We start from the raw sequence: 25089 nt of genomic DNA, 5'->3' as shown, positions 1-25089 counted from the left end.
GATACCCACACTTCCGGCAGGCCAGCAGGCTGTGGAATTTAACATGCAAGTTCACTTTTGAGCCACCAACTTACAGAAAGGTCCAAATCTCTTGCTATCCACTTCTTCACCTCTCTGCAGTGAGCCACAGCTGTGATAAAGCGCTCAGGTAGATACGAACTGTGCACTCTGATCCAGGTTTCTGCAGCAGATGTCACAGATGACCTCAAAGCAATGAAACAGCTGTGCTAATCCACTTACAAATACCCTTGGGATAAAGGTCTTGGACACTTGTTGTACTATATATTTCTTCAAACAATGGTTCCTTGTTACTTCCTTATTAGCTGTGGGTATAACTTTCAGATTCTTTAAAAATATTGGAAGCTGAACTCTGTGTAAACAACTAAATACAGCTTTTTTAGAATATTCTCTTTATCACAAGAACTCACTGGCCTACTTTATGCTTTTCAGAGACTAAGGAAGATTTTGGTGCTGTGTTTTGGCATCGAACTGTATCCTTCTGCAGACCTGCAGAGCACAGCCCTCCAACCAGACCGCCAGACGTTTCATTGTTCTGTCCGTCTGCTGACAGAGGTACTCTGTGCTAAAAAGCACACTGAGTATTTTTCAATGACCCAGGGGGCAAAGGTCACTTATTATAAATGGATAATGAGACCTAATGCAATGTTCTGAGTGTGGACAAAGAAAGGGTCTATCCATACCCCCTTGTGACTTGGTCATTCAGGCTTTTATTTCCCCTGCACACTTAATGGAGCCAAACAATTGGCAGAAATGCTATACAGAAACTGAGAGAAACTGCTGTATTCTACCTCTGATAGACAGATACAAATAGTGACCCTGAAACGGCGCCAGAATTCCTCTTACCACTAACGTGGCAGACAGATGTAACATTCACCCTAAACCTCTATTTAGCCATTTGCTGGCAATTAAACTTACTGACGGAAGTGATAGCACATCAAACCACAGGCTTCAGCTAATGTCAGCCCATTACATTACTGCAGGTAAGGAGAGACAGATAACTTCAGTTTAGCGTGTATTTAATAGGGGAAGCCAACAGGTGTCTTGAACTGTTTTGTGGGAATCCTGCTCTGACTCCATTTTTTTCCAAAACTTCATTGAGAAGCTCCAGATAGAATAAATCCAGAAGACAAATAAAACGTCAAAGAATATCAGATATACACAAATTGTTCCATTAATGCCAGCTGTACTATGTTCTATAGATACTTTTTTGTCTGTAGTGGTTATTATTCTATTTTCATTTACATTTCACACTCATCTTAAAAAGTTCCTAAAAACTAAAAAGTTGTGAAAAAAACCCCTGATTTTAAAAGTCTTTGCTGTAATTCAAGTAATTCAAATTCATTATTTTCCTGCAATTCAGCTACAACTCATTCTTTTTCCTTTAAACAGTTTTCAATACCAAACCATTTGACATGCATCGTACTTGAGACATTAATGAAACACAGTGAACCACATCCATCCCTGGTTTCAGACTGTGGAATAAATGCGATCTGTGTATATAAGCTTTTCTATTCAAAGAAGGTTTTTGTTCAGACCATATCATTGCATTACATTGTTTTTCATTTCAACAGAAATTAAAAGGCAGACAAACTACTTCTACAAAATGTCCAGAATTCTCCAGAGAGCATTCTGTGCTCTTGGACTCATCCTGCAAGAACTACATGCTCCATACAATAATTTATATATTTGCACGTTTGATAGCATGCAGGAGAAATAGCTGAAACCAGTACGGATGATAATGACATCTTGAAACTAGAGGAGGGAATCTGAGGAGGGGAGGAGGGGGAATAAATCTGGCCCAAACAGCAAAGCTGCAAGGATCCACAAACACAGGTAGTGTCCGTGAACTAAAGCTGCTTTTGGAGACTGTTTCAAGACTACTCAGTAGCAGTAGCAACAATGGTTTGTAAGCAATGGATAAAAATACTGATACCAAAATGAGTTATCAGCAGCATAAACAGACTCTGGCAGCAGCCACGTTAAACTACAATACAAAACTAGACCTATGCTCTGTAGTTAACAGTGTCTATTAACGGTTTTGATACAAAATACAAATATATTTGTTGACCTGATTGGACTTAATAATTCAAAATACTTATTTCAAAATGGAAGTATAGGCTCGCACATCTAATTTTAGACACAGTAATTTGAAATTTGAGATCCATATTTGTATCAAAAACTATCATACAACCAAAATACCTCCTTGCAATGACCTTTTATCTCAAAGCAGAACTCTCATACTATATGTCAAAGTAAAACAACACAGGGATCTAGGAAAAAATTCTAGCCCAAAGGCACATCTAACACAGTGTTGTGCACTACTAACCACCTTTTCCATACTCTTTTCCACCTTTAGAGTTTTCTTCCTTTTTCTATGCAGCATGGAACAAGGAAGACAACAACCTTGTGGGTTCCCACAACATTTTGAGCTTGAAGCACATGCAACAGATGGAAAGGTAGAAGCAACAGATCTAATCTGGCGCCAGTGTCACTTTTACCAGTCATGTTCAAACTGCCTTTTGGCCAGATGTCCACTTTCTGCATTTTAAAATGCCTGTGTCACATCATGTGCTGGCGTTGGCTGCACAGACAACTGTGCAGAGGATCTAGTTTCCCCATGAGTACCTTTACATATGCCAAGAGGTGTTCCCTTGTGAAACTTCAACTGCTGTATCATTTTGATCTTGACTACATCCTAGATAGAGAATTGTTACTGTTAATATTATTCTCTTTTCTGAATGGTCAAATTAAAAAAGTAACATAAATACTGATCTATAAAACCAATATAAAATACATGGGTTTATATAATATACATATACCATGTATCTATAGATATATAAATGTTTCTGAATATGCAATGCCATGCACATTGGCTCCTTGCAAACGATGTGGCTGGATAAGACAGAGGACTAGGCAGGTGGGCAGCCAAACCTGGAAGCAATGCCAAGGCTCCCGAGGGAAGCAGCTGTCTCAGACTCTGGCTGGAAGTAGCCCAGCAATAAGGAGTTCCAAGGGAGAGGGAAAATGCAGATGCACTGGCTTGTCACTGAGTACTGAGGAAATGGCTAAAAGCATGAGAAGAAATGAGGTGAAGAAACCCTAAAGACTTCAGGGGATCTTTTGAGTCACACTTTCAAAGCCAGCAAAACACTCACATTTTGGGTATATGACAGGCTCACAACTTTGATTCATATCAAAAAAATACTTATATTCACTACCATTACTAATATAGTTACGTCAGCGCTATTCTGGGGTTAAATGTATTCTGAAATAAATGCAGGCTGAAAAACTAAGTCACACTCAGCTTAAAATGTGCACATAAGACAAGACAAAAAGTTGTCAGCTACTTACAGCCAGCAAGAAGATACTGGTAGTACTGCACAGCATCTGCAGCCAGGAGCAGTGGATGGTTTGCATTAAATGGTGGTTGGAGCTCATTCCACTGAGGAGTTCTGAGGTAAAACACAAGACTATTAATATTTTAGCTAATACAGAGAATGTAAATCAGTGTTTCTGTCATCACATGTAATTATCTATACAAGCTCACAAAATGTTTGTAATTATTTAAATTAGCTTGTTCAAACACTGCAATACACCACAAGCACTTGAGCAGCAGGACGAAATAGCACAGATTGTGAGGCAAAGACAATACTTGTTTGTTGACTGCAACATGGATTGCTCACGATGAAGGTGGTTTAGATTAAGTTGGTAAACATGTTTAGGACCCTTGTATGTCATGCTGACGTTATATAAACACACAACAGAAACTGGGGACCTTTTTTGTTCTTTTAACTAGCACTACTTCGATACTGTAAAGTCATTGAGCATTCACAAACTGTGAAAATAAAGCTGTGTAAAGTTATGGACTATTGATCCAATTAGAATTTTCAATTCCATTACAACCTACTCATTTCAACAATAATGGTCTAGAAGTCTGTGTTGTAATTTTAATTAGGGTGGGCTATTCCTAAATAGCTTGGTAAATCAAGTATTGATCAACCTAGTCCAGCCATAAGCAGCACTAAGGAATATAGGAGCCAAGAAAAATCGATAGGGAAATATTTTAAAACGTCAAAAGCACTGACAACACTTTCTCATCAATTTTTGTTTACTTTCTTCTGCGTGTCAGGAATAATTTCTTCAACTGAGAAATGCTACCTTCAGCTACTTACAGGATAACTTGCCTAATTCTTTGCAATGCTTCACTGTGGAAACCTCACTCATGACTCACGGCAGAATTTTGTTCTTTAACACCATTAAAATAATTGTTTCTAGTCCTTCTGTAAAAAACTAGATTACAATCTGATCATTTAAAATCACCAATTGATAAGGATCTCTATTGATCTGTAAACACATTCATGTACCTCTGTGTCTACAGAATTATTTAAATGCTTAGCTCCCCTTCAGACACGTAAGCACTAACACAGCTATAGGAAAAGGTAGGTTTGAATATTGAGAGCCCCTTCCTCCAACGGAAACCCTTAAGAGTCTTTAAGATAAACTTTAAGATAAAAATAGGGGTGAAACTCATAGAATGGTTTGGGTTGGAAAGAGCCTTAAGATCACCTAGTTCCAACCCTTCTACCATAGGCAGGGATGCCTTACCCTAGACCATATTGCCCAAGTCTCTGTCCAGCCTGGCCTTGGACACTGCCAGGGATGAAGCATTCACCACTTCTTTGGACAACCTGTTCCAGTCACTCACCAGCCTCATGATACATGAATGAACATTCATCCCTTCCAGAAAAAAAAGATCACAACCATTTCCTGGACAAAAAGAGGAAGAAACAGTAAAAAGAATGAGCTACCTAACCAAAGTCCAGCTGGCTCTTGGGCATGTCACCATTTCCAAAGGTGTATCATCACTGATCTTCGGAGCAGTGCTGAGTGGACGTGGTTCCAAAACATGCTCCACCAGGCTGCCATAACAACTGATGATATACAACGACTCCACTACAAATTGTTTTGATTGATCTGTTTGCAAGAAGAAAGAAAATCTTACTGCAATAGCACAGCAGAAACAGCAAAAATGTTTACAGGAACAGTAGACTATTCTTTTAAATCTCTTGCTTTATATGCTTGCAGTCAAAACCACCAATCAAAAGAAGTGAGAGGGCTGGAAAGACAAAGAGAAAATGGCACCAAGCACAAAATTTTCCCTTTGTTTCAAAAAAATATGATTATCTGATCTAAGAGGAGGGGGAACAAGAGTTTCACACCAAGGTGAGTCCAGGTGACAACACGCTGCCAAACATATGTCTTTGCTTTAGCAAAGGTCCTTTACCTCACAGTAACACTTCACACAGTATTTTTGACTGTGTGAAGTCAAACCAAAGTTTGTTTTCTGTCATTGCATCATAATAAAAAAAAATCAGTGATTGATTTCACTTATCAAACTTTCTTGCAAATTTTGTTCCTATTTACCAAAAGCACCCCAACCATGCCCCCCCAAAATGTCCACTGTCACTGTTTCAGGATCAAAATCTACAGATAAGCACCATCTGCTCACAAAATGAGAAAATAAATTCATTTCAATTTAAATACAAATCTCATTTTTGGAATATACCAACCTTTTTCTCTTTTCAGACCAGGATTGTTTGCAAACCATGACCTTGATGATCCAAAGACTGCAGCGACGCAAAACTCGCCTCCCACAGACTTACTGGGTGAAATCTGTGGAGCTGGTTTGGATTTGCTTAAAGAAATAATAAAAAATTATGGAAGTTATTTTCCCAAAAATCAAGATGTCCCTTGCTTAATAGTCATTCTAAGATATTAATTCAGAAATGGTGAATATCTGCAGTTCCCATAAGATTTAGCAGAATTTACAGAGGCTTAGTGGCTCTCAATAATAGGTCCTAAATTCCCCTTGATCACTGAACTCATTAACTTGAAGGACAGCACTGGCTCATAATGGAGAATTAGTTGGGCTGTTTAAAAGACCCAATATTGAATACCTGCATTCAATAGAAACTTCTGAAGTGAATACAAACATTTATAATTGTAAGTCCTTTGGGAACTAAAATATAGATTCTGGGTCAGTCTTTCTAGGTGGTTGGTATTTTCTGGCATTTTCAAAAGAACCCTCTAACTAATGTTAACATTGACTGCTGATCTGTATATCTGCACATTGAAACTACTCAGATATATATGACATGGGCAAGAGGGTAAGAGGGAACAACATGCGGAGGATATGAGGAAAGGGGAACAATGCATACGCTCATGAGCTACATGTTAAATCAGTAACTGTATCATGTAAAAAGAGATTAAGATACATTCTCCTCTGAAACACCACAATGTGCATGTAGCAGATCCAGTGGTTTATAATTATGTTTTATTGAAACATCATTTAGTGTTCCTCCCTACAGGAAGCTGAAGATACGCAACATTCTGCTTTCTATAAACTCAAAATTTGCCCATTTCCTCAATTCATTAAACCAGATTTTTACCCTTCCCTTAAGAGAAAAGCTGTCTGAGAAGTTCATGCAGGATTCCTCCTTCTCCACGTTCTATTTTTTCCCTGTCTTTTAAACTGGACTTTATGATATTTCTCTCCCTATTCTATTTCACTGCTCCCTTGTCTTGACACCTCTCCTTCCTTTCCTTTCTTCTTCTATTAATTTCTTGTTCCACATTATATCAAGGCTGTGATTACACTATCATATTGACTGGGTCATTTTTAAGTATTGATCTTCAATTCTGAGATGTGTGTGTGTGCATATATGTACATGCAAACAAATTATTGCAAGTATCATGATGGAATTAAGCACCATAAGAATATTTTAAAACAGGAGAAAGCAACTCAAACACTGAGCATGACTAGAATGGCACTTGATTCATACCACCCTTTTTTTTCAGCGACAAATTAGTTGTATACAGGTGAAGTGGTTCCACAGAATGAACCAATAGGGGTATTAAAGCAAAGACAGATTATGAATCAATATAATGTAAAAATAACATGAGAAAAGTAAGGTAAACCAAAATTATTCTACAAGCTGGGCTTCTCTGAAGCTCCTGCTCCATACAAACACCCATGTCTTGGTCCCTGGTTCCTCACAGCTCAGAACCGATCTCACTGAAATAAATGGGAAAACTTGCCCTGATCTCAAACGCTTCATTTCCTTCCAACAAGAAGTAGTAAGCGACATGTGGAAAATAACATGGCATATGGTTCAAAACATATCACCTCCATCATTACTGTCATGCTATGTGGAACATTTAAAATGTCCTTCAACTTGAACTCACCTAAAGCAGCAAATACTTTCTGTGAAGCATTTCAGAAATTAGGGCATGTATGACAATGGGAGAAAAGATTAATTGTCTACCTCATACTGTATTTTCAGCCAGGTTTCTGAAAGGGATGTACACAAAGTATAGCTGAGCTTCCCAGCACCTTGTATGGTATTACTGTGCCAGTTTTACACAAGGGCTCACTAAAGCACAGAAGGGCTAAGCTGTTTGCCATAAATCACACATGCAGCAAGCCTACAGTCATACATTTCATGTAGAAGAAAAAAACCACCCACCCAACAAAACAAAACAGAATGAACTTTCAAAAGGAATTCCATCACACTGATTAGAGTCAATGGAAAGATTCAGACAAACTTTCATGGACTTAGATCAGTCCTGAAGCTCTCACACATGCAGGAGAAGCTAGAACGTCACAAAAGAGCAATTGCAATTTATAGTCAGCAGCTCTGATATTGAACCACCACAAAGCACTTAATATCCAACTGTTGAATCTACAGCTATAGATTACTGGGTCAGAAATCTGTGTTCCAAAATGTTACGAGTATAAATATATTACCTTGCTTGGAGTGGCAATTTATGATCTATATTGGAATAGTCTATATTAACATACAAAGTATTTATTAGCTACTCAGAAAAATGCAGAATAGATTTCTTTCTCTTTGAAAGAGTTATCTGTCACAGAAGCAGTATTTTTAACCAGACCTGTAACAAACTGTGTATCAAGAACTGTTTTTAGCTCTCACCTTCCAAGTATTCACACTAATATTCCTCCAGAAATGAAAATGTAATGTATCCACTAAGTAGAGACTTGTTACTTACTGATCTATACTTCAATCAATAAATGATCCGTTTTAATATAGAAAAAGATTGTTCAGAAGGACAGTGTTACACATCAATCAATACAAAACAATGATAGAGAGATGATTCAGCTGTATATACTTCCTCTTACAAACTCCTGAAAAGATAATTCTTCCAAACTATCTTAATACTCCTAATATTCTCAAGTTTTACTCTATACAATCTGAGGTTATTCATTAAAATAATCTAAAATGAAAAAATAAAAGAAAGGCAGCAAATGCTGTTCTCACCTACAGACTGGAGTAAACTTCTACAGGGCCATAACTGACTTCCATTTCTTCAAGCCTTTCAGTTCAAGGAACCTGGTACTCTAAAACCACTTTTTTTTTGCAGAGATCTCCACACCCACAGTCCCAAGACCTATGACCAACCTTAAAGGAAATGGTCTAAGCTACATTCTATTTACACCATGACTTTAAGATGTACATCTCTCAAGGCATGCATTTAAGTGCTGGTTTCAGTGCCAAAACATTTTCCCTTCAAGAAGGATGTTTTGTAGACAGAAAGAGCAGACCTTGTAAAACATGATTACTCATGTGGTTAAACTCAGTCCTGCTCAAAAATAAAGACAAACAAAAAACCTGACTAGCGCATCATATTGGTTCAGACACAGTTCTGAAGAAACTGCTGAGATGTCAACAAGTCTATTCTGAAAACTATTGTTAACTGAGGAATCTTTTATTTTACCACCATTTTACTTTATCCCTGAGTTTTCGTCATTACATTCCAACTCAAATTTCTTTCCTTCAGCAATCCTCAAAAGCCCAGTTATTTCCAGGAACAGTAATGCCATTAGAAAAATATATTTTCATGTCATTGTGATATTTTAACAACTTGGAAGCTATAAATCCTCATTATTATGTAGATGCAAACACCCTTTCAGCTTTATAAATGATAAGAAAACAATCATGTTGAAGGCAGGTGGTGAATGACTGGTTTCTGCTATGAACTCCTGCTCTTTACTTGCTCTTAGCCTGTCAGCACTTCGTAAATTATTCCAAGAACTGAAATTAAGGCACATTTGGCCTCACTTTTAAAAACAGTTAATTTAAAAGAATCTTCACAATATGCTAACTTTCAAAAGATTATACCATATTTTTACTGAGAGGCACTGCCATGCAGGGAGAAGTGAGGGTTGTTGGGAATCAACACTAAAAACAAGAAAGTGAAGCTAATGGAACCAAAGCTCTCATAATTTTGATCTTCCACATCAGAAACAAGAGCATTATATAAAAGGAGGATGAAAAGCCAGTGCACTTTTTCCTCTCTGGGTCTACCAAACTGTGTAACTACACCAAGAATTAAATGGGACACAGCGGCATTTTTATCCCAGTTGTATCTCTGCAGGGACCTACACCAGGAGTACAATCGTAATAAAAAATCCCTTTCACAGTTCTTGTTCTGCTGTAAGTTTAGTAAGAGCTGTGCCTCAACTGAAGATCACGTTCATGTGATTTCAGCCACCAGCAGTTGACATTCACCTACACCAGCTGAAGTCAATGACAAAGTCACCTACTAAAGGTCAAGTTAATCCCAAACTCCAGCTAAATACCACAATATTTGGGGAAATTGGTGCTATTGACTTTTCTAACATAATTTTGGGGGATTATTTCCATTTTAAATGTAGAAACACTGAGATGCAGATGCATACATGTCCAGTGCAAAATACATATAAGCATTTTGTACTGAAATAGCATAAAAAGTGATGGAAGCAAACTAAAGAAGAAAAGTAAGACATTACTTTGACAGATCTTAAAAAGTTAAGAGACTCAGCAATAGCATGCAAGTTCTTTCATGTTGACAAGGCAAAAGAAAAGATGAAGAGCTACTGAAACAATTCAAAATTACTCTATTTTATCTAAGAAAATCAATAACAATCAATACTACTGATATATTTTGCAAACTATAGGCAAATATGAACATCAGAGTACAGTGCAGTACTGGAGTGTTCCTCAAAGAGCTTTAGGTCTCAAACTGCTGCTGGCTCTTAAATTGGTCTTTATGTTCATAGTCAAATAAGTGACATGACTCTAAAAAAAATAACTAAATTGCACATATATGGTATGAGGGAACTGCTCTACAAATTAAAATAGTGAGAGTTTGCAAAGACTGAGAATTACACTGATTTTATATTCCCAAAGAATAGGCTTCAAATACGTCAGATTCATAAAAACAAAAGCACTTATCCACAGCTCCACAACTAACCCCACTGAAACGGAAACATACCATTTCTTGAGGTAAAACTTTATCTGGGCTACATAAGCAGCAACAAAAGTATCACGAGAAAAATACAGCATGAAATCTGCAATTACACATAGAATTAGTGAAAAAGCATATCTGTCTCAAACTATGTAATTTTAATTGATTTATCACTCTGCCTAAAACAAGAAAACAAAGACATGTTTCCAGTCATCAAATTACGAATAAAACAAGAAAAAGCAAGAAAAGAAATGGTAGGCTCCTCTACTCGCCAGGCAGCAAGCTGTCAAATCTCCATTCATGTTGTTTACATAATTTTAGGTCTCATTAAGACCTTAATGGAAACAACATGATTTCTTCCCCCACCCAGAGTGTGTTTTTTATCCTAATTTCACTGTAGGCTAGTAAAGACCATATTTTTGAGCTAGAACTGGCATTAAACAAACCACAAAAGAGTCTTGTGAAAGACAGGCAACAATTTTTGAGTCTATTTCCTATATTCCCCTCTTTAATCTAGGCCTTTTAATCTTGCCTCAATCTAAAATAATTTCTGGTTGACAAGCATCTTTGCTGCTTCATGCAGAGGCTGACCAACACATCCATTTGCTAAGACAATCCACTTTCAAAACTCTCCTTCCAGAGCCTTTTCAGTTCTTAGATCACGATCACACGAAATACTTCGGTGCATCACAAGCTACATTTTAAAATGGTTCTTAGGAAGTCTTACAGAGTGATCATATATTCCATAGGAACGGGGCAATGTCACCTTCTTTCCTCTAGTGTCCTATTTAGTGTTTTTGTGTTTCCTCCCTTTGCTATAACTCCCGAGTCCCTCACCAGCTCTCAAGTCGCCTGTATCCTAACAAAACTCCTGGGAAGTTCCCTCTGCTGAAGATAGCATTTTGACAGAGACATAAGGGGGTGATACATGCGGCACAAACCGGCAGCAGTAGAAACAAGAGCCACATACGAATATTCTAACAGATACTAATAAGCATCCCCAACTAACATTAAAACAACCCCCTCCCAAAAAACCCACCTCCTAGCTGAAAGTTTCTAAATTTTCTAAGAAAGTTTTAAGATGTTCAAAATTGTTCCACTCTTGTTATCTGGAACTTCAAGCACCTACTCCCATCTCGTTATAAAGAGGTGACTGGAGGTGACAGCATGAACACTGAACCAAGCTCCACCACAAGGAAACTTGTTAAAATCTGCTTTTATTTCTGTCTACATGTTTGTAATATGCTGCAATTTTACATATTAAAACAAACCACCCTCATAATTTCAAATATCATTATTTTAATGGAACTGTGGTTTGGCTGGTTGGTTTTTCTCTCAAGTGTGATAAGCTTTTTGGTTTTGTGTTTTTGTTTGTTTTGTTCTTTGTTTGGTTTGGCTATTTTCTACAGTGCCCGTTTTACTTGCTTCACCCCCCCTACTGCAATATTTCACTGTCTACTCACTGCTCACCCGGCTTATTTTTGAGAGGTCATCATTGATGTTTTTCTGTCTGTAAGCAACTTAGTGATACAGGAATAAAGAAAGCAATACAGGAGAAAAAGAGGCTTGTGTTGGAAAGCTGTTGCAATCATTTTTGCTCGCTGGGAAATAATTTATTTTTTCAACTTTGCTGCTACTTAAAAATTAAATGCCCCCTCACAGGTAAAAATGGAAAAAAACAAGTGAATGCTTTGACAATGCTTAATGGTGAACACACATCCATAGCTTAAGAGTGAAATTATGCAGTGCTTCCACCTATGGATCAGCCATGCAAGTCAACAAATTAAACAAAAAAATTAATCCAAAATTAAAGTCTAAGCACAGCGTTATTTTCAGTGAGGACAGCAGATGAATTATAGGCATGCTGGGTTTGAACTGGGAACTCACCATGGAGCTTTTATGGAAAAACATCCTGCTCCAAACAGGTAAGGTCTTCATGTAAAGGGGAAAAATGCACAGAAATTAGATGAAAACTCCATTACCAACAAGTACACTGTATAACATGCTATTAAGATTTATGCAGAAGGTAAACAAAATAATTTCTTATAACCATTCATGATGCCCTGAGAGAGATGTAGATCCCTAATGTCACCAACATGCTAAGGCTCACAGACACAACTGCCCAGGTGAATGTCCCAGGGACAACACAGCCACCCATGAAGCAGGAGCTGACGGGGCAGGCTCCTCATGCACAACTGCGGTGACAAAAATAATGCACCAGTTGCAAGCAGGCTTTAATATTATCATTCAAGTTAGACACAGCTTACGTCTCCTTACTGAAAGCTGCTGCTAAATCTGAGGCAAAAGGAATCAAGAGCCTTAAACCAACATTAAAGTCAGAACTAGCAGACGGAAATTAGCATTGAAAGCAACAAGTACGAGGCTGTTTTCCATGACACACTAAAGGTCTGAGTGGGACAGTTTTACAAATATACTGAAAATAGGCAAGTCCTAAGTAAAAAACACAGGTACAAACACAATTTATTAGAGAAAATTACTCAGCCCTTTCCCTAAACACACCATTAAAGTAAAAATCTTTAGCAACTGTATGACATAGCAATACTATTCCCCCACTTAAAAGTTTGCATGGAATGCAGGGAAGAGAACCCTATCTTACTTCAAGTATCTTTGCTGTTAAAAATCACCAGATGTAGAGCTTAATGCTTTTGGTCATTCAACAATTTATCTTCAGCATGATTTGATTTCTGTTCAAGTATTTTGTACTGTGGATAGCTTTTACAGTGGTACCACACCCCATTAATTTCAGTGCATTTTAAATGGCTATCTCCTTGTTCTTTGCATCACCTTTCAAAAAGCCATCACCATACTGACCTTTTCATAAAGTCTGAAAAGGAGGAACGGGAGGTAAATTTAGAGCTACTCACATGCTCAAGGCTTCTGTGAGTCTCATTTGGGATACACCTTCATCCACAAAATTGCTGAATAACTGATTTTATCAATGCCTGTCTTTTTTTTTTTTTAATATACTCTGACTCAGTGATAAATTCTGGCTAGTTGAAACAAGTGAAGTATTTTCAGGTAATGAACTAACAGAAAATATCTATCACAGAAAGATGTATAAAGCACTCAGCCATATGCTTGCACAGGTAAAAGGATACCAGCCTGATAAAAAGGAATTCTGTGAAAAAAATTTGGCACAAGCACATCAATGAATGGAGGCATCCTCTTAAAAAAAACATTTAGGCGAAGGTACAAACCAAGACATATATTCTTCGACATGCAAAGATCTAAAAATCTAATAAAGAACAGAACATTACAGAAAAAAAATCCTATTTTTTTCATTAGTAATGTAGGCCAAAGCCATACTGAAGATCTTTTGAACTCTGTGTCATGGATTAGCCTTTAACTGTTCATATTTAAATAAATGTTTGGTTAATACTTTGTGGGACAGAGCCCATTTGGTAGAACCAGCTGCCTCTCTACACATAATATAGAATCTTTGAACAGTGATAAAACCCAATTAAACTGTATGAACTGTATACATTGTATGATCTCCTATAGAGTCAACACAGTCAGTGTCCAAGTCAAAGACCATTCGAATGGCTAAGATGAGCCCAGCACTATTACACTGTTTAAATGTAAAGCTGTTTTCTTCACAACTCATAGCAAATATAACTTAAAACCTAGAATGTATCTAGTATAGATTTGAAGAGTCACTGGATAGTGTTTGAATCTGACTGAGAGCTTAGAATTTTTAAATTATGATCCTGGATGTTTTGGCAAGATTTTTTCCTCTCTGAAGTAGTTTTTCTATCTGCAAAAACAGGCAAAAGACATGTAGCTGAGCTCATCAGAACATTTCAGAAGATAACATAGGCTTCCCCCCCTCCCAAGCATAGTATATTGGTCAAGAGCATAGTATGTTGACTTGATTATACTTGCAAATTAACAAATTCGCTATTTTAACTACAAATTGACCCCGGTGTTTCAATGGAAGGTTTTGTTTGCTTGCTTCTAAAATGGATACAAACTCTCGTATCATAAAGAAAATATAATTACACTCTCAAAGACTACAGCAGTCTTAATAAAAGTCTTAAGTGTGAGAAAGACAACTTAGCATTTCCTTTCTGTTCAAAAGACCTAGTTTCTTTTATGGTGGCTATTCCCCCCCCGATATTTATCTAAGTAATTCTTTTTCACTATTTCCTTCACATAATATGAATGGTGTGCTAACGGAGAGAAAGAGAATTCACAAATCACAGGAGAACCCAACCTTGAAAAGACAGCACCAGATGGCTGCGCTCAGTGGCAGGAACAGAGCAATGCCAAGGCAAAAAAGTCGCTGAGGTTCCCCATTCTCACAGCTATTGAGAAATTCCAAAGGAAAATTATGGAATGATGAAGATTTACAATTCAAAATTCCAACAGAATTAACTTCATTTCTTATCTGATTCTGAGTTTTAGCCAATTAAACATTGACACATACTTTGATTTTGTGTTACCGTGTTTAATAAAAACTATTTAAGCTTTTAATTAGCTGTGCAATACCCATCTACTGTAACCCTCATTGCTATATGTTGCCATAGCAAGAATCCGCTCACAGTGACATGTGAACAAAAACTAGTGCAAACCACTGTATTTCATATCAAATACAAATCACTACAGTAGTTGCTTTATTACCAAAATGTATTATATAACCTAAGGTGACATAAGACACCCCTGAGAAATGTGCCAGAAAGAGAATGACTTCAGCATGCAGGAAAACTGACCTACTGCACTGGATTCTTTAGCTTGACTTTTGGGTTTTTTTCTTGACATTTTCAGTTACTTTTTCCTACTTAATTATATTATGACATCATGACTTTGCACTCCTTATTTTTGTTTGCTTCAGTAATAGAACCTGGGATAAATTAAGCTGAGTCAAAACAAAACAAAGGGATGTCACTGATTTTCAGTACTTGTAAGCAATGAGAAACATTAGAATGATAAAATTGCATCAGACACTTTACCTACCCTTTCCCTTCCTTACTGGGGGTGGGATGAAGGATGGGATGAAGAACGGGTAGAGTTTCATGCTTAAAAACACACTATCTAAATCTTCTGGATGGAAAAAAAGTAAGGCTTATTCCTTTTCCTGGAAGGTATGTTGGATGTCTGTTTTGACAAGACCCAAGTAATGCAGGTTACATCCTGGTGTTTCACCAAAGCTATAATGAATTTGGGAATGAAGTATGATACAAATATAATGACTATATCCCTTGAGAAAGTTAAAACAAATGCTGCTGTCAGAGAAACCAACTTTTACAATAGTTTTTCTTCTGGGAGAATTGTTGTATCTTTTATTTTCCTCCTTCTTACTGCACTACAGTGCATCTGTGCCTCCACATTCTTACAAACTGGAAACGAACTAAAACTCATTCCACAAACACAAGGAAAGCTTATATAGCTACTGCAAAGCACAAAGATGTCTTCTAACATACTCTGATTCACTGCCTTTTATAGACAAGCATGAGATGGATCATACAGCTCTTCCCCTTTCAAATCTATAAGCTCTTTGTAAATGAGCAATGAAGTAACCCATTCACCAGACTTGAGAAGGAATTCAGCATTAACAGTAAACTTTTCTGAGGGAAACTGAGGCATGGATATATAAGGACTTATTAAATCTGGCTCTCCTACTGCCTTAAGTCCTCCTCATCTTTAAAACATAAGATGCTTCCTTACTCATTAGTGTTAGAGTCCCTTTGGGAAAGCCTGTCTGCTCCTCAGAATGTGTTGACAGCACAAATTACAGGAAAGTAAGTCAATGGTATGACAAAATATAGGGACAAAAATTAAGTGCTTTGTGAAGGTGCAGAAATTACGACGAGAGACCTGAAAAAACAAGGGAAGAAACAGAGGGCAGGGAGGAAGAAAATGATAGTGGTGGCAAGAAGGGCAGTAATACCCTGGGATACTCAGTGCTGAGAATGGAAATTGTATTCAGAATAAGAGAGTTTAATGACTGATCAGAAAATGTTCCAAAATCTACAAGTTTGAATGAAAAAGGGGAAAAAAGAAAGCATCTGTGCTGAGCAGCACTGTAATGACCCAACCCCAGACTCTGGCCCTGCATTCCCATAGGGCTACAGTGAACACTTCTAAAAAATTTACTGCCATTCCACCTGTCAAGTAAAATGACATTCTCTGCAGCTCTGCTTGAGACAGATAGTAAGAGCCCTGATCAGTCCCTTCAGTACCTGAAAAATATTTTGCTGTCTTGGATACTAGTAGAATAAAAACCAACTTGAGTTTCTGATTAATAAAAACTGCAAAAAATAATTAAGATATTTAGTATTAAAGAAGTTTTTCACATGTTAAAAGCAAATAAAAGGGAAAAATCAAGAACTGATAAATCTGTGGTATCCTTTTAGTCTTGCTTACTTTTAGAAATATACTGCAACAAATTAAATTTTTAATTCTTTAAAAGTAGCAGTGACAGAAAAGGAACCTGCTTTGAGAGCCACTGAACAGTGACTCTAAAATCCAAGAGATCACAAGTTCATCTCCTTTTTCTGATCACTGAACAATCACAAGGTTAAGCAGCTGCTTCCAAGGAAGAGCCTTGTTTCCTCGGAGCAGTGCTTAAAGGTGCTGACCATGTAGGTGTAAATACATCTGTCTTTTGCCATTTGCAGTAATACATGCCTCCTACACTTCTCAGAGTGAGGCAGATGGTCCCTGTCCTGTCTAAATATTACACTGTACAGACTTACATTGCTATGTGTTTCTAGAAATATGAGGGCAGATGTTAAATATGTTAAACACACGCTTTGCCCCCTGGAGGTTTAAGTTAAGGCTGCTGTCTCAATTTGGTCATTTTAGGCATGCCAGGCTTCTTGGATCCTAGGCATTCCTCTTAAATCCCTGCTTTATAAATACAGCTTTTCATGTTAATTTTGTGTACTTTCATCAAACATCTTGGATGCAGAACAAATGAAGGAAGCTCTCAGCTTAGCATTACACATCCACACAGGCTTCACTGAAAATCACGATCCTCATTCATGAAAACTCTATTTACACAGCAGGGCATTTCCCATGACTGCTGTTTCCCCCCACCCCTTACATAAGCTGCACTGAGCAGTTTAAATTTAATTCATTTTAAAAATTGCACAAAATATTAGCACAGGGATAGCTTGTGAATAATAAAATTTACTTAAAGAAAACGATGAATATGTACATTTCGGAATATGTTAAAGAACAAAACATTAAATAAAATAATGAAGACTTAACATATTTGTAACAGTTGTAGAAAAGCCTCCTGGTATCACCACAGCACTAAGGAAACAGCCCTTGCCAAGGCCACTGCATGATGTACTATTGGAAGCCAAGTGCTTTTTTTCAAATCATTATGCTCACTGTTGCTTCTATGACCAGACCTTTGCCCTGGCAGACCCTCAGACCGCTTTTTGTTTTCCCTCTGTATCTTACCCCACCTAGTTCTAAATGTCTATTCCCTTTCTAGAAGTCTACCAACAGAGCCCAGAGTTACATTTTCACCCTTCTCTGACTGTACTCTTCAAGTCAGCTTTTTGATACTTTCCCTCTTTGAGGAACTGTAACTTCCGGCTTATCTCCATGCACACCAACATCTCTTTGACCCCACCTCCCTTCCTGTCCCCACCCAAGACCCCACCTTTCTATACCTTCAGAATTCACCCGATTGCTAGCGTAATCTTTTGCTCTCGTCTGCATTTAAATTGTAAGCAGGGAAAAAAAAAAAAGAGCAAAAGTAATCAACTGAAATGTATGTGTGGAAGAAGTTAAGCCACATTATCCCCATACTGCTTCTTTACCGTTTCCTAAGTTCCATTTACAATTATCTATGAAGTTCAAGAACTTATCTGCATCCATCCTCTGTGCTTAGGGCAATCACATGTTTGTGGGTCACAATTTGGCTCAACAAGCCTAATAAAATTCCTGTTTACGGCAGCGAGAGCGGGACTGTATTGTTAGATAGACATGTATATAGATACGCATATGTATTTTGTGCACACATATGGAAGCTTCAGAAGGTCATCATGCATACTCAGTGCACTAAACAAAACAATACCAGATTTTACACAATGTCCTGAACACTCAAGCACAGAATATGGGAATTACTCAGGGAGAGAGGGAATATCCGTGTGCTCTCGCCTGAAAAATAATTCCTGGTTCACAAGACGCAAGGTGAAATGCACCTCCCTATCGGGGTCTGAGCAAGAAACCACTGAAGCTAGACAGTGCCTGCACCTATTTGGCAAACACAGGAAAATGTTACGAACCTGCAGGACTCTCAGTTGTTTTGCCCAGCCACATGCCATACTTGAGCTATTTGTATTTTTAAAATACAAAAGCCGTCTGGATATGAATGGATTCAATTTTTAAGTAGAAACTATTCAGGAATTAATTTTTTTTTTAAAGAGGGAAAAAATTGAAATAATTGAAATCATCACCCATTGGCTTTTTGTATTAATTTCAAAACCCAAAGATTTGGAATTTAGCAAAAGAAAAGTTTCAACTGTTAAACAGTATCAACTAACTTAAAATTGTGACACTTTAGGAAGCTCACAAAATCTTCTGTTATTATCACATACAGATATTTAGTAGAGCTTTCCGAAATGAATATTTTCAAGTGCCTTATCATGGCACAGGGGAAAGTACCAAAGTGCAGCTGGCTCAAAAATGAAAGTCCACATGTGAATTTCACAGTACAGAACAGGCACCTCAGTGGAAAAACAAGGTCAAGAAAACAGCCCGATTAAGTTTTGCCTTTATGCTCAACCTGGTTTACTGTCTTTCCAGTTCTGATAGTCAAAAATCATTTCTGCTTGAAAAGTTTGGAAATCAAAATAAACAAACTTTAAGGAGAAAAAAAAAAAAAAGAAAAAAGAAGAAAACTTATAACTTACTCTGACTGAATACAGCTCTGCTTATGTTTCATACCAATTCCTGGTGTGTAACTTCTCCTGATGTCAGGAATTCTCCAGTATTTCCCATATGGTAGAAAATGACCCACCCCAATGAATATCCTGACTTTTCAGAGATTTGTTTTCAGGTTTTGTTTACTTATCTGATGCTGGTTTTCCCTTCTTGTCTCCTCTTCCCTCCCCAACCCTTCTGTCATTAAATTACTTATACTTCAATTAAAATAAGGAATAAAACTATGTATCACTAGTAACACAAATTATTTTCATATTAATTATAAATAACATTCCCCTATAAATTATAAATAACAAATAAGAAAGGTTTCTGCAGATACACTTACCCTGTGCGTTTGGTGATGGTCCCTAATGTCATTGGCTGTTTGATTTGAGCAAGAGGCAACACCACAGTCAAACTTGGAAGAGGCAGGAGTCGAGGGTTCCCAGGATTATTGTTTGTGAAGTTATTGTAAGTGTCTTGGCTGTTCAATTTACCTTAATGGGATGGAGACGTAACAAAACACGTTATTGGAACTTTTTCTTCATTTATCATTTCTATAACTGCCTAAAAGAAGCCATTGTCAAAAGAAATAAAAGTTAAAAAACAGAAAAAAAAAAAGCAAAAATAATGAGATCCTGTTATAAGCAAAAATGTATCTAACAACCATCCCCACCTGAAGTAAAAAATAAATCACAATGGAAGCAGCAAATAGTTATTTTTCTATATGTGGGGATAAGGTCCCCTTCCATGGACGGGAAATTATTTGTGCTGCTGCTGCTTGCCTGACAGTTTTGTTCACCAGAAAGTTTTCAAGTTTAATTCGAAGAAATAGCCCTGGATTCCAATTCTCTCTTTAGAAAAAAAGAGTATCTGGAAGCGAATTATTTTCCTAAAGTACCACATACAGTGTTGGTAATTGAAAGTCCTGAAAAGGTCGCTTTTGTTGTCTCTACGGATAAAAGCACACAGAATAGTAATCTGCTGAACTAAGACCAGAGGAAAATAACAAGTAACTATAGAAAATATAATCATGCAAAACTACACGTAAAAACAAGAAAGTATCAAGAAAGTAACCAACTTCACTCAATAAAGAAGAAGAAGAAAACAAATCATAGGTACTTTAAAAAGGAAGGGGAAAACATAACAAAAAAAAATCCCAACCACCCTAAATTTAGCTTGTTTCAAAGAGGTCTGTGCTGGATATACGCCCAGTTTAGATACGCTTTCTTACTTTCTGTATCATTCTGTAGTCACAACCTTTCATTCTTCAGTTAGAAAAGGAAACTAGCTACAAATTTCATGGACAGTAAAGAAAGAAATGTGAAAAAAACAAAGAAAGAAGTTAAACAAAAAAGCGGCCAGTCTGTTTATAACAGAATCAAAAGTACTTTAAATAGACAAGCAACTATGAATTAAAAGGTTTAGATCATTAACTTGTTTTTCTGTGTTTCTATAATGCTGTGAAACGCTGGCTTTGTTCTTAATCAAAAGGGAGCCATATTGGGAATTAGGTTCCTAAACAACCGCCGCATTCTACATAGATATTATACAAATCCCAGGCCAAATCCATACAATCTGACTGAAGAGCAGCCACCTTTTTTCAAGGAAGAAAAACAGCACAGAAAAGGGTTTCTCACAGGAAGCTGCCTGAAAGGCTTTAATGGTACTTCAGATGGATTGAAAATAGGAAAAGGAAGGCGGAAAAATCTTAATGAATGTCTCATCATCCTAAAGACACTCAATGCTTCCTTTACCCTTCTTTTAATACTATATAACTGTAAGCTTAGGGGGTTTATTTGTTTTTTCTACAAAGTCCAAAGACCCCTGCATCTCAGAAAACATAATAATAAAAATGATGAAATTACAAAGTGTATTTTGTGCTAAGTATCTGGCCCGAACACTGGTCAATACATTTTAAGAGAAATAGCAAGGCTTTAATGAAGAACAAGCCTATTGAAGTCTGAGAGCAGATTTCATTAATAGCAATTTTCCTGCACCAACTTTGAATAAAAAGAAACAGGAAAGAGGGGAAGGAGGGGAGGGGGGGCGGGGGGGAACCAACAACCCAGCTGAGATTTAAATTTACAACTGAGATGCAATTAATTTTTTTAAGGTTAGTTTCATAATGCTTTCTCAGTTCTTGTGAAAGGACTAGGAATAGTTTTCTGCATTACTCTCTAATTAGTTACTGTTGCATGCAATCAAGGCCTTTCCGAGAGTGCTTCACTCTCCTGTATTCTCCACGAGGCTATGCAGCAGACAGGGACAGTACCTACAGAGGGGGCTCCAAATGGCTGTAATTTGTTTTCCTTTACTTGTTAGGAATATAATTATTAACCATGAACTACTGAACCAAATGACTGTGTTCTAACAGTCCCCTCTCTCCCTTTCTCAAAGCACATTTAATTACTCAGTGCCCTCTGCCCCCAACATCATGTGGTTCTCCATATGCAAAACCTTTAGATGATTCAATAGAATATTTGCATGCAGGGAAATGAGACATTTACAGATCTCCTTCCTACAGAAGGATGGGCTGCTTTATCTTCATACAAGCTGAGGAATCCCAAGGCAGTTAAGGATGTTCAGAAAACTGCAGGATTAAGTCATCATGGTTTAGGAGGCTTTTATTAATTGCAGCAACAACACCCTACAAATGTTTAGGCTCACACACAAGAAAACATAAAGTACACACAAAAAAATGACTAATCTATACAGAGAGAACTGAAAATGTGCAAAAAAAGTACGCTGAATGGGACCAAAACCTAAGATGATGATTCTTTAGAAAAAACAAACATTCAGAGGTCAAGACTTTCCTTCTTAAATGCATACTTAATCCAATGTAAACAAACATCAATAAAAACCTAGCTCATCATGCATGCACAGCACCTGAGAGCACAACCATAATTCAAAAATTCAGCTATGACAAAGGGAAAAGCTGTAAATACATAATATATAAGCAATCTGTATTTTCTGCAGCAACATTTAGCTGCTTAACTGCAAATAAATATAATTCAAAGTAATCTAGTCAAAAACTAAAAGTTGAAATGCTACAAAAAGGAGACAAATTATTTCTGGCAGTAAAGCTTTTCTTGAAAATCTGACTACAGTAACATTGAGACAGTGTGGCTGAGTAAAGTTAGAATCTTGCTTAATAGAAGAAATACAAATTCTGCTGCCACTTACACTGAATTATTTTTAGCCATTTTGATGATGGAAATGATCTATAATGCTATAGCTTCATTTTATGTTGCCTCAGACCTATCAGAGAAGTACATCCTTGTTACACTTGTTGATCCAGTAAATGCCCTCCATGACCAGGGCTGTTCCATTCATAAGCATTCAGCAAAAGCTGTATGCTACATTCTGTCCCAATTTACTGGGACAAAATAATGCTACACATTATGTTTAATAAGTCATTTTAAACCCCCTTAAGTTTCTGGTGCCCTGTTGTACCCATCCAGAAATTCAACAGTCACTCTCAATTCCTCCAGCCCTTTGAAGCAGGGAACTCTTTCTGCAAGTAAATGGGAGTTGCGTGTGCCCAGGACTGCTGTAACAGGCCAAAAGAGCACAAAGAATGCAGTCAAGCATCAACATTATTTCTACAGCTCAAGCAGTTGTTGATTCACTGTCAAAGCTTAAGCAACAAATAAGCCAAAGTTTAAGTCCACTAGCAGAATCCTGTACTAAAGTTACCTTGCTACATGTGGATGGCATATATTCATTCTTGCAAGGAAATACAGATATTAATAAAGAATAACGCCTGGAATTACAGCTTCAATAGAGTAGCTTCACTTAGTGATAATTTAACTTTAAATGCTAACTTGGTTGCACACTGGCACACAGATCACATCCTACTGACTATTCAGGGAATACTTTCTATTACAACTAAGAGAAAATTAAATGTCACCATCACAATTTCATGGTAAACATGCCCTCACAAGAACCAGCCTGAACACTTCCAGCAGAGCATTCCGAACGATGAGTCAGTCTGGTATGCACCCAGAGCACGAGTTTAACAGCCCTCAGGACCTCAGGCAAGGCAAGTGCTTTTGGTCAAGTATTTGTCTTTCCACAGGCTGCCATGAAAGAGATTTTCAGGTGACAGTTCAAGAGCTGTGCACAGAATACATTAAAGCCTCACCAGGCTGAGTTTTGTTTTCCTTGTGTGCATCAGCGAAAATCCCATTTGCCTGCACTGCCTATCCAGCTTGGGCCACAGCTAAGGATGCTCACAAAAGGGAGTGCTTCCATTATCTTCACTCAAATATTACAGACTCAGGATCCAAATTCTTGATCACAACTAAAGCCAAGTCAAAAACCTCCTTCAGATAATCCTCATTCAGCCTTTTAGAGTCCCACTGGAGAAAAATGAAAGAAAAAATGTCCTATGTCTCAACTTAAGCTGCTGGCAAATCTCTAATTAATTTTACTAAGGGACTTGACTTGAAAAAGCTGAGGATGTCATGGTTTTGGGGGTCTGACAGCAGAAGTTTATTTACAAGTGCAGCATTATACTGGAATAAATGTTGCATACTGAAACATAGAAAATGTGATCAGTTAGTTCTGCCTTTGTACCTGTTTGATTAAAGTTTACAATGAAACCGCCATCATATCACCCACCCAAAATCTGAGCCATGCTTCTCCAGGCATTTTATTCCACATACAGTCCAAGGAAAAATGGATTAAGTTGAGGATAAAAGTGAAGAAAGAAAACAACAATGGGCTTTGTTGTCAGACAGAGGGAGAGGCTGCAGGGTCTGCCTGGCTGGGGTGTATTCCCAAGCCAGCCATCATTAACAGACTCACTTCCACTGAGAAAAAAAGGGAGGCCTGAAAGCGCCGGACAAAAGAAATCCCAGCAGACAAAGAAAAAACAAATTAAAAGCACCATTATAAAACACAGATGCTACAAGGAAAATAAACTTCACAAGATTTACTGGTTTTTGACAAAGCTGGACATCTGTGGAAAAGACATCAGGAGCAGCTCTCAGGTACAGTCGGGCCAGGCTTGTGGCCCCACTGCTTTGGCCTCACCTCCATCCTCCTAACCACAGCCCCTGGCTGATGACCAGCTATACCACCTCCTGCTCCAAGCTATGCCAGAGTCCCTCTTCACTGTCCACGTACCTGCACCATCACAACTCTGACTTATGGACAGCTACAGCTTTTATTTACAATTATTTTATTTACAATCATTGTTAAACCTATAAAATACTCTTAAGGCTTAAATGTGAGGTTTAAACATTTGATCAAAACACGCCTTTCTACATTTCTGAAGTATAATTTTGGATATGAAAGGAAAGCTACACCAAGGGGAAAAAGAGCCAGACTTGCGAGCTTGTAACACTGTGTAAAAAGCATTCAATCAACTGAAAGCAATTAATACAGTAAACTTGTCCTCTTCTGATCAACTAAGAGCCTTGATGAATTCAGGCCAGATTTCAAATTGGTCAGCATTTGAACAGAGTACTTCAGGGCACTACTGTCAGAGATCATCTTTGAGGAGAGAGAAGAAAAAACATCCTGATCTTTGCAACTACTAATGACATAATTCTACATCAAAACGCAGCACAGCAGATACATTCCTGCCAGCCCCAAGGAGCTCATCTGTGAACGCAGCGCAATGCAGCCAGGGTTGCACAGAGACTTTACTGGATCCTGGAAGAATTTCGGGGATGCAGCCGCACAGATCACTCTACTCTTACTTTGCCCTTCTCTTTACTCCACGCATAGGCACCACATTAATGTGACTAAATCGCTTCTCTCCTGTTTTAAACGTAGCTCTAATATATTGGTACCACTCCATCAGATGGAACCCAGTATCCCACAACCGAGCTTAAAACCAAACCTACA

At 37.6% G+C, this 25089-nt stretch overlaps 1 protein-coding gene across 14 annotated transcripts in view; it reads right to left on the bottom strand.

The window, feature by feature from the left end:
- The window catches only part of BCAS3 (BCAS3 microtubule associated cell migration factor), a 361836-nt gene that overhangs the window by 207026 nt on the left and 129721 nt on the right, over positions 1 to 25089 (bottom strand). For 12 of the 14 annotated variants that reach the window (XM_061470541.1, XM_061470542.1, XM_061470535.1 and 9 more), the window contains 5 exons: positions 19577 to 19727; positions 12217 to 12261; positions 5592 to 5716; positions 4830 to 4995; positions 3373 to 3473 (listed from right to left, as the gene is read on the bottom strand). In XM_061470541.1, coding sequence (XP_061326525.1) covers positions 3373 to 3473; positions 4830 to 4995; positions 5592 to 5716; positions 12217 to 12261; positions 19577 to 19727 — 588 coding nt within the window. The remainder of the gene's footprint in view (positions 1 to 3372; positions 3474 to 4829; positions 4996 to 5591; positions 5717 to 12216; positions 12262 to 19576; positions 19728 to 25089) is intronic. The other 2 variants (XM_061470543.1, XM_061470530.1) reach the window with 1 other exon arrangement.

This window comes from Pezoporus flaviventris, unplaced genomic scaffold, assembly GCF_033815535.1.
Source record: "Pezoporus flaviventris isolate CSIRO_AGI_PZ_B2104156 unplaced genomic scaffold, CSIRO_AGI_Pfla_v1 ptg000063l, whole genome shotgun sequence".
In the NCBI taxonomy this organism is placed as follows: domain Eukaryota; kingdom Metazoa; phylum Chordata; class Aves; order Psittaciformes; family Psittacidae; genus Pezoporus; species Pezoporus flaviventris.
Note: the sequence above shows the minus strand (reverse complement) of the source record. Positions and strands in the feature narration are given on the sequence as shown.